Source organism: Pagrus pagrus, assembly GCF_965226575.1.
Source record: "Pagrus pagrus genome assembly, chromosome: 4".
In the NCBI taxonomy this organism is placed as follows: domain Eukaryota; kingdom Metazoa; phylum Chordata; class Actinopteri; order Spariformes; family Sparidae; genus Pagrus; species Pagrus pagrus.
The window spans coordinates 16,516,305-16,526,690 of NC_140188.1; the positions used below are offsets into that span (position 1 = coordinate 16,516,305).

The window sequence follows — 10,386 nt, forward strand, 5'->3', positions numbered from 1 at the left end:
TACTCTATATTTCAATATCTCATGAACTCCCGACATAGTTTAAAAGCTGTATTATATTGCTGCCCTCCACTATTTTTTCTTCATGGGCTTGTTAAAGGTGTGCAGCGGTTTTGTTACCACTTGACATTAGGGGTCGTACACATGACGATATGTACAATAAGATTATACAAATGTGTCTACCGTCAGAGTAAGTATCACTTTTTGATGACAATATTGGATTTTTATATGATTTTTGCATTAATGCCATAATCTGTCACTATTTAATTTGCTTGAATAATCAAAAAAAGACACTCCAGTCTGGTTATTTCAATTAATTATATCAACAGGTTCCCAATTTCCCGCATAGCATATTGTATAATGTGATATATACTCCTACTTTACCATTATTCCTCCAATACACTAAATAACACTGACTGTCTGACATGAAAAATATATTTTTTATAAATTTTGGACTGTTTGCATGATCTGCCCTGCACATATACCATACAATGTCTTGGACGTTTGGCAGTGAAAATGACTGAATGGGTCTCTATTGCTAGTCATCTGTCCACTCAACAAGTGCTCAACAAGTCCACCGTGCATGATCAGAACCGCTGAGCAGAGGGGAGTGCCTGCCTGCTTTGTCTGGCTGCTTGCCAGAGGTCAAAGTTCAGCCCCCCTGCAGGTTTCATGATGGGGGGGACAGTGTCAGGGGAATAAAAGACGCAGCATCCTGACGCATGGCGAGGCTTTTGTTGTTGGTGGGGTGGAGGAGGGGGGGCTCAGCTTCTGTACATATGGCAGCAGGGACCAAGCAAAAGTCTTGATGTACACGGCCGCTGTCTTCATTGTTCCTGCTCAGTTTACAGGCGGCTGTCGGAGGGGCTTGTGCCATAAGTGTGACGAAGATACCGCCTGTTGTGACAAGAGGAGTCAGCCACAACTCATTCAGACAGAGCTAATGAAGCATGTTTGTCTGCCTGAGCATGTGTGCGTTTACAGTCATGTGTCAGAGGAAGGGACAGCGTTAAAAGATGTTAGGCAAGACTCTTCCAGCACTTAGCACAATAAAAAATGACACCTGCCAGAGTGATGGCACCACTTAAGACCAAGGTTTTGTGCTGGATGAGCTTCTACAGGAGGTGTGAAGAAACCCGACCACCATAAACGCCTATATGACGCTTTAAATCACAGAATCGAGTGCTGACAACTATAATTCTGTGTGTATATATAACACTGTCTCTGTGCACGCAGCTCGACAGCAAACTTAAGCTGCACTGGCTGCATCAGCAAGGCCTGTGATGGTGCTGACTGAGAGTGCTGAGTGTGTGAAATGATGCTCAGAGTAAAGAGCACATAAATATTACGGGTACTGATCGTAATGAGGATGAGGAGAATAAAGTAGCAGAGCCAAAAAGTGGTGAGTGACACTGACACTATATATCATGATTTTATTAGTGAGGAAAGATCACCCCAAATCACCCGCACCTGCTGATGGAAGCTGCTGTAGAGTGAGAGTAACACATGAAGTTTCTGTTTAAAAGATACTTTTAAAACGAGCAGTGGTGGGATTTTAATTCAATACAATGTACAGTTAGAGATCTCATTATGCAGAAGGGCTCATTACAAGTGTTACATTCTTATCTGGCATTTTGGATTGTTATTTCTGAATCATTTCAATGCACAATTGTATACAGACCATACACATCATATCTTACAGGTTGGTTATATGTTTTGTGTAGAGAATCTCCAACTCATCACTAAAAAAATCTCAAGTGTAGTTTTCCGTCTCAAGTGCAGTGCCACAAATGAAGTGGACATACTCAAGTATTACAAGCACCTCAAAATACTACTTAAATGCAGCACCTGAGTCAATAAGTACCAGTCCATCACAAACCTCTAGCGGCTCCTGGTGGACAGAAATTTAAAATCTATCTTCTTCAAGACTGATTTGTTTCTCTAAACTATGGATGGATTTTGAGTGAGTGAAGCGACAGTAAAGAAGCTGTGAGACATGTTGTTTCAGAAACACATATTTTTAAAGTTTTCTTATCAAAATATAGAAATGGATTTAGATTATGTAAACAGCTATCCTATTTTCTTTTGTTGTTGCATGTTTGTTTTTGTATATGCTGCATTATTTTGTGGAAATTATTTGTTTTACCTTTATTAAAAGTAGTTTTATTTTTCGTCTTGTATTTATCTTATAGCTCGCTGTTGTTTGAATTATTTCCTGTACACTTCTGTTCAGTGGACACTAAGTACATTTACCTAGTTATTGTATTTAATTCTGAATTTGAGATACTTCCCCTGTAAAAAAAAAACAACAGCCTTTAGTTACTAATTTATTGCAGATTCAGATTCATGATGAAAAACATAATCAACCAATAAATCATGATGTAATATTATAGGTTAATATAACATTTTATTGATCCTCAGGGGGAAATTCAAAAGCCACTCAGAAAATAAACAAAAGCACACATTATTGTATCAATAATAATAATCCAGTGACATAATATAGCCTTTATTATTCTGCCATTTTTAAACAACTTTATTTAAAGAGTTGTTCTGCTTATATAACCACATACATACATAAACAGACAGTGGAAGGTACACAGATATGTACACATTGAAACAAGCCCATATGTGCCCACCCCTAACAAACAAACAAAAAAGGCCCAATACATATTGTATTACTTGTAGTAGGAATGGGCTAGACAGGAGAAAATCATCAGTGAGATATCAGAGAGTCAATCCTCTTACATGGTTGATAAATGAAGACCATAGTTTAGTGAATTTGTCATAAGATCCATTCAGAGTCTATCTTATTTTCTCAAATTGGAGCAATGACAGCACCTCCTGTATCCATCTCTTGAGGAGAGTTGTTTGTCAGATTTCCAATTCATAAGAATCAGTCTGCATGCTATGAGGCCACTGAATGCTGTTGCCTTCCTCTGAAGGTTTGTGGCACATGTTTCCACTGACATTACACTGCGGTGAGTGGGTTAGGTGTGTTGCATAAAACTGAAAGACATTCAAATATGGGAGTCCAGAAATTGACTAGGGAGGGACAGGACGAGAACATGTGTCACAGGGAGACTGTGTTACAGCACCTGGGGCGGACAGAGTTAACAGAAGGATATATTTTAGTTAATCTGTGTTGGAGTAATTCTGGGGAACAGCTTGAATTGAATTCAACCGTGCAGCAGAGATACAATCTTTGAAGCAGTGCCCAGAAATGACCCCTCCCAAGTCACATTCCCAGACTTCCTGTGTTTTAGTACTTGTAGGTGGGTTGATATTTAGGATAATATCATATGTGCTGGAGTTTAGGCCCCTGTCACATGGATTCATTTAATATCTTATATGCAGATTATTTACTTGGGGGTTTAGGTTTGGAGGCAAAGCTGTGAACTTGCTGTAATGTGACATTTTACTTTTGATATTTCAAAGTATTTATTTATCGAAACATTTATGTACTTTAATAATAATAAGAAGTAAAAGTTTGAATGTATGACTTCTGCACTGCACTGTCAGTACCACCTCCGCCCAGCAGGGGGCGGCATGTGACCACCACACAGTCACACAGTGTAGAAAGAGGAAGCACAGTTTGAAAACAAGCTTGAACCTGAACTTTCATCCGTGGAGAGCTAACTTACTGTAACAGATGCATGTGTGTGTGAGCTGTTCACAACTAAAATGACAATGGAGAGGAGCGCAGGGACAGTTTCTGCCATTAAAGCTTTAGGGTAAGTGACGTTTAACTGACCTAACGTTGTTGCTTACTGCGTAGCCACCTAGCTACTATTAAAGCTAATATTGGGTTCAACTCAGTGAAGCTGTGATTTATAAGCACTTTATTATCAGCATCCAGCTACTTTATGATTTAGTGACAATATTCTGGCCTTTCCAGCATGTCAGGATACTTGCTGCGGCAGGTAAACTCACCTGTCGTCTTCACTTCCTGCTCAGGTACCCGGGCGGCTCCTGCCTCACACGGTGTAGATGTGATGAGCTCCCCTGTCCGCTGCTCACCTGGCTGTCTGCAGAGCTGAGGACAGTCTGTCCAGAGCTGCAAGGTTTTTATTACAGTCCTCTGTCTGTCTCTGTCGTGCAGAGTGTTTCTCCTAAACTACAGTGGAGTCAGTTCTTTTTTTTACTACTAATAATGATCAACTTTATTTATATATCACCTTTAAAAATACAGTTTACAAAGTGCTTTGACAAACAAGCAAAAGCAGGAAACTCAGGAAGACAATATGACAGAATAAACACTCAACAGTCGATCCAAACACGAGGAAGTGAGTTAGAACAAGAACGAGGAACAGAAAAAGTAAAAAACACAAAAAGACATTATGAGTCATTACAAGTCAAAGCCATACAACAGGCGAGATCACAGAAAAAGAAAGAGAGAGGAAATGTAATGCATAACTAGAGATGAATAAAAAAAATTACAGTCAATAAAGGACGATAAGATAAGTCGACATCACATCAGAGGAGTCGAGCAGATAAAAAGAATAAAGGATAATAAATAGATTAAATATTAACAAATTAAAAGCAGTAAAGGACAGACAGAAGAATGAGGGTGAAATTATATCAAGGTTAATTTAATTGTCATTCGACAAGGGTTGTACATGGAAAAGAACGTTGTCGTTACTTTATGCTACACAAGAAAAAACAATATATGTTTTATGGTGTGGAGTGTTGAGGATGAGTCTGAAGTTTGTGAGTATATGATTAAAAGTTCTGACTGTAAGGAAGTTATGATATGAAGTTATCTCTAGGGGTGTTTTTGTGGTTCTCCTCTTTATTGTGTTTTTTCTTCCATTATTAAGATTAAAAAGGTGGACCTGTATTCATCCTTACAGAACTGTTCGTGCCAAGGTGTTCAGTATAAATACTAAAATACAATCTATACATTCATTGTAAAAAAAAAAAAAAAAAGCTTTTTAGGTCAATTCCAATATTTGCAAATTAAAAGAATCTGGTAATGATATATTGGCTGATATTCATTTTTCTGGTTGTTTACAGCAACACTTAACATAAACAAAAGTTTTGGAGAAGTATCCCTAAATTGTGTCAAATATAGACGAAATATAGTCGACAAAATGTGCCAGTGTATTCTCATAGATGAGGTATGTGAAGGACCCTGTTTTGAAACTTGTTTCTGTACTGTAATTTATTTTTTTCATTGTCCAGCATGTATTGTACATGAATACCAATATATCTGCAATAAGCTAATACTGGCAGATATATAAATCAAGTATTGACATGTAGCGCAAAATGAGATTTCAATTATAAATGCTGGTACAATGCACTGGGGGGACTGTACAGTAAGGCTGTTGTATTTTATTTCTGGTATTTTTCTGTTCCTTTTCTGTGTTTTAATATAAAGCACATTGATGAGTGTGTTATATAAATGAAATTGTTTTGTCTTGTTTTTTTTTTTTAGACTCAAGCAGGACAGGTAACGTCTTGCTGGTGGGTGAGCTGAGAAATTTACTGTCAGACCTGCGCTCTCCCCTCACTGCGCTGACCTCAGAGGTTCTGGGGCCGTCGATCCTCAACAAAGTCACTGGTGAGAAATGAGTCCACTGGGCTCTGTTGTAGAGTTGTGTTTCAGGTAATAACAGATGATTGTAGTCCTCATGGATTTGTACATTTCCTGCAAACAAAGAGTGTATCATCTAAGAAGTCGTGTTCAATCCTGTAGAGTTCCTTGTAGCAGAGTTACAAGCAGCTCGCATGATCAAGAACAAAGAATTGCATCCAGAGGAGAAGACGACAGAGGAGGAGTCTGAGAAAGAGCAGCGGGTTGAAGATCACAGCCATGAACTCACTGAAGAAGATGAAGATGATGATCCTGCCAAAGAACGAAGGAAGGCGGAGATGCAGGCAGAATGGATATTACTGCTGCACGCCCTCGACATGGACGCCTCCTCTGAATCTACAGATGTTCTAAGCGAGGTAGGTCTTATACAAGAAAGACTGAACTGAAGTGTAAATCATGACTACAAACTGAGAAGATTTTAAATATGGTATTTTATGCAGGTGGAGACGAGACTCTCTCGTCTACCAAGTGGAGACATGACGAACCCGCTTCTTAACACCAGCCTCAGCACAGAGCAGTGGGTGCGTAGCCAGGCCTGTTACCAGTTCATACTACATCATATTTAACTCTAACATGAGCGTTTCAACCTCCTGTCCTTTTGTGTTTCTCAGACGCAAGTTAAAAATATCAATCAGCTTCTGACAGAGGACTATCGATGTCGGAGACAGATGATGATCAAGCGCTTTCAGGTCACACTTGAGTCATTTGCGTGGGGAGAAAAGCAAAAGGTGGGTGTGATGTTAAATCATCTGTCAGAACTTACTCAATTTAAAGAGCGTTGTACCAAAGTAGATGACTTGGTTGTTGAGATTATTCAGTGTCTTCAGTGTCATCTTTTTTGATTCATAAAAAGATTAAATATAATAAACAAGGGTCACACCAAAGGTACTGATTAATTTAAGTCTTTATTTTAGTTCTTTCAGTTCTGAAGCATCACTGTGCGTCATGATAACTACAAACATCTCAGTTTAATCAGCCTTTTTTTTTTTTTACAGGAGCGCAGTGAAGTGCTGGCCTCAGTGCCTCCTCTTTCATCCCTCGCCAGCTCCTCTCGAGTCTCTCTGTCTCTTCTGATTGCTGCCAGAGAGGATCAGTCCTTCATTGAGCCAATCAAGGCTGGAACAAGCACCCCCGTCTACAAGGTACAACTGTAAACAGTTATAAAACGTGCCTTTGATTCTGAATGAAGACACTTGTAGCTGATGGTTTTTTAATTTGTCTTTGGTCTCACTAGGTGTTGATGGGCAGCGTGCCAGACAGAGGAGGACGACCAGGGGAAATTGAGCCACCTATGCCAGCGTGGGAAGGTCGAAGAGCGAAAGGAAACCGATCAGGACGAGGAGGTGGTGGACACCATCAACGACAAAGATTTTCAGATAAAAAGAAGAAAGGGAAAAGAGAGTGATGTCTTGCTCTTCAGCTGTGCTGCATAATTTGATTTTTTTTTTTATTCAAATCAATTTTGTGAAGTAAAATATGTCTGTGGGATCCAACATATGTTATAATTTTATAGTAATGTGTGTATAATTTTCAGTTATGGTACATAAACAAACCTGACTGTACATTTCTAAAAAAGCTTATCATTGGTATAATGTACTGGTATATGACCGGATATTTTTGTTGATGAGAGAACAGAGGAGAAAAGTAAATTTTGGCTTTGCACATTTATGTATAGGTTTGTTTACTCAAGATTAAACCTATTAAACACAGAAATGTGTTGTTATTTTGTGCAATGTTTGGGATGTTTTTATGCTTAAAACAGGCTAGCAATGAAATTATTATTTAATATTTGGCACTAAAAAATACCATGACTTTTTAAATTATTTACTTTAATTTGAGGAACAATGAATGCGCAGGAAAACTTAGTTAAAAATACATAAATGCATAAAATACACATATTGATAAAGTAATCAAAATGTAGTTTATGTTACTGTAAATTAAGGGAGTATAAACAATAAATTGTATTACATATTTTTACCTGTAACTGATGTAAGCATCCTTGGTGTGTCTGTAATACCGGAAGATACCCGGGAGACAAATGATGTAACACATGGAAAGTTCCGGATTAGCCGAAGGTCGACCTGCGAACGAGTGTGATATCTAACTACTTGGTAACGCGTCTGCTTTTATCAGCCAGCAAACTCACTGTAACTCTAATAACTTAAAAATGCCAAGAGGAAGCAGAAGCCGGACATCCAGGATGGCCCCTCCGGCCAGGTAACGATGACATTTATCTTGATGTTTGAAGCCATTTGTTAGAAGTTGTGAGGATGGTGTGTAGGCTAATGTAGCTGCTAGCTAGTTTAGGTAGCGGTACAGTTGACGCATGTAGCATGTGTTAGCCAGTGTTTCTCAGGGATATTACCAATAATTAGCATCTACAACTAACTTAAAATGATTATATTTGTACATCCTAAAGCCTTCCCTTCGTGCCAGGAAACGGGTTTTTGTTGAAAAGTCAATGATTTAAGAAGTGAAGGTCAAAGTGCGTGTTCATGTAACGGCAGCACAACAGCCAAATTAAACATTTTAAACCCTGTAGGATTACATTAAACTACAGACAGCTAGGCTCAGTTTCTCTTTAACCTTTGGCTATATTTAGTGGACAACATCTGAAGTGTTTCTGCCTTTCATGAACAGCAAATGCTTCTAACTTATTAGTAAACATTTTCCTGTTATTAAGTAAGTATTGGTCTGATGTTGGACCATGTTAGCCACATATAATTTAGAGTATTGTACATATTAAATGAAATTTTTGGACTGTAGTTGTAGTTGTTTGTACTATGAGTTTGTCAGTATCACCAACTCTACTGCCAAGCTGTCCAGAGGAAACCTCATATCCATGACCTCAAGTGACTCTAAGCGACAGTGCCATCAGTTTAAAGGATAAGTTCATAGACAAATTAAAATGCAGTCAGTATCTAGTTGTTGTTTTTTTTACCATTTTAAAACAAGTCCCCATCTACTTCAGTTGTTTAGGAGAATTCTGCAACACTGTTTTGCTGTGAAGCTCCAGAAATCCTTTGTGGACTACAAAACATCTTACTTTCCATCGATATGTGGATGAATAGACAATGTCAGAATTTTAATTTTTGAGTGAACTTATCCTTTAAGCTCACAGTTTTCCTAATGTCAAGTATTTTCCCAGATGAAGGTCTAAAGAGAGAACACTGAGCGTTCTGATTAATACATACATTATCCCTCTTTACACAAGGAAAAATAATACAAGCTATTTTCAAAAGACAGACACTTGCACATGCACATACTGTCAGTAATTGATTGTGTCGATTTACAGCCGGGCACCACCATCACCACCACCTATGGCCAGGGCTGCACCTCCACCCTCGTATGCCCCGGCCCCAATGCAGGCTCCTCCCTCTGCCGTGGGTGCCCCGGCTGCAGCACCCAGACAGCCCGGTATGTTTGCCCAGATGGCGACTACCGCCGCTGGAGTGGCGGTGGGCTCTGCAGTAGGGCACACCATCGGCCACGCCATGACTGGTGGCTTCGGTGGAGGACACTCGGAGCCTGCCAAGCCTGATGTCACTTACCAGGTAAATAAACTTTGGTTTAGCCGGTCATGGGACTGGAATAGCTTTAGGGCGGATTAATGTGTCTGGCATTTGGTAGGTAGGACATCTCTAACAAAAATAGGTGTGTGTGTTTTTGGAAGTTGGGGGAGGAGGCAAAGCAGTGATGAAACAAATGTCACATTCGCTGTAATCCACAGGTCAGTGTGTGCGATTATACGAACAAAGTAAACTGGATGAAAGGATGTTTGTTTGGCAAAACAGAAGAAATAGATTCATTAAAGACATCGATAAAGGTTTTCTGTTAAAACTAAATTTAAATTGCAAGCAGTGTGACAGAGACCTTTAATCTAATATGTAAAGATTAATAAATAATGATAATAATAATAAAAATTAATACAAACGGGTGATGTTTACACAGAAAAAAAAAACAGTTACTATGACCTGTCACATGTATTGTAGATGTGTGAAAGATCCCATCATCCACCTTGTGTCTTTCAGGAGCCGCACCAGGCCCAGCCGTACCAGTCTCAGCCCATGTACCAGCAGCAGCCACCATCAATGTACCAGCAGGAGGCCCCTCAGCAGCAGCAGGCCTGCTCATATGAGCTCAAACAGTTCATCGAGTGTGCCCAAAACCAGAGCGACTACAAGCTTTGTGAGGGCTTCAGTGAGGTGCTCAAACAGTGCAAGTTTGCTAACGGTGAGTGAAAAGTCCATCCATTTGTATAATAATAGATTACATAAGGATTTAGAGCTTGTTGATTGGCGTGTCTGGCACCCAGACTGTGCAATATTAGATTAAAGTAGATTAAAGTAATTTTTTTGTTTTGCAAAAGAGACAATGTAGGTTTTATCACCTCTATTATTTACATCAGATCATTCAGACCATTGTCCCTGCAGTCTTGTTGTTTGCTGTACCTTTTTTTAAAATATTTAATTCAGTACACACCATGGTGCTGATGTAATGTGTTGCAGTACCTAGTGTGACCACAGGGAGGAGTAGTTTCAAAGGCTTTCTGAGTGCTTCATGCACCGTAGATTTTTAAATATGCCAAATCACTTGACGATCAATCCAAATGATTGGAAAAAATGATCTAATTAAACTTTGATTTTTTTCCACAGGTATGTCATGAGACTGAGAGAAAAACCTGGAGAGTGAGAAGCGCACAAAAACTGAAATAAGCAACCCTACTGGATACCAAGATGGTGTAATTCTCAAGAGATCAATAAACATGCTTTAATTTTGACAACTCATCATCATCA

The 10,386-nt window shown here is 39.1% G+C and overlaps 2 protein-coding genes across 2 annotated transcripts; both read left to right on the plus strand.

Moving 5' to 3' along the window:
• Nucleotides 1–3,583: 3,583 nt before the first annotated feature.
• Nucleotides 3,584–7,479, plus strand: LOC311255552 (protein FAM98C). Its single transcript, XM_084350125.1, has 8 exons — nt 3,584–3,728; nt 3,952–4,058; nt 5,432–5,557; nt 5,693–5,946; nt 6,031–6,111; nt 6,202–6,318; nt 6,586–6,732; nt 6,825–7,479. The coding sequence occupies exons 1-8, from the start codon at nt 3,679–3,681 to the stop codon at nt 6,993–6,995; spliced, it is 1,053 nt and encodes a 350-aa protein (XP_084206251.1). The 5' UTR covers nt 3,584–3,678; the 3' UTR covers nt 6,996–7,479.
• Nucleotides 7,480–7,636: 157 nt separating this feature from the next.
• chchd2 (coiled-coil-helix-coiled-coil-helix domain containing 2) lies at nt 7,637–10,377 on the plus strand. The gene is made up of 4 exons (XM_084350126.1): nt 7,637–7,807; nt 8,886–9,144; nt 9,622–9,823; nt 10,246–10,377. The coding sequence occupies exons 1-4, from the start codon at nt 7,758–7,760 to the stop codon at nt 10,254–10,256; spliced, it is 522 nt and encodes a 173-aa protein (XP_084206252.1). The 5' UTR covers nt 7,637–7,757; the 3' UTR covers nt 10,257–10,377.
• The last annotated feature ends 9 nt before the right edge of the window (nt 10,378–10,386 follow it).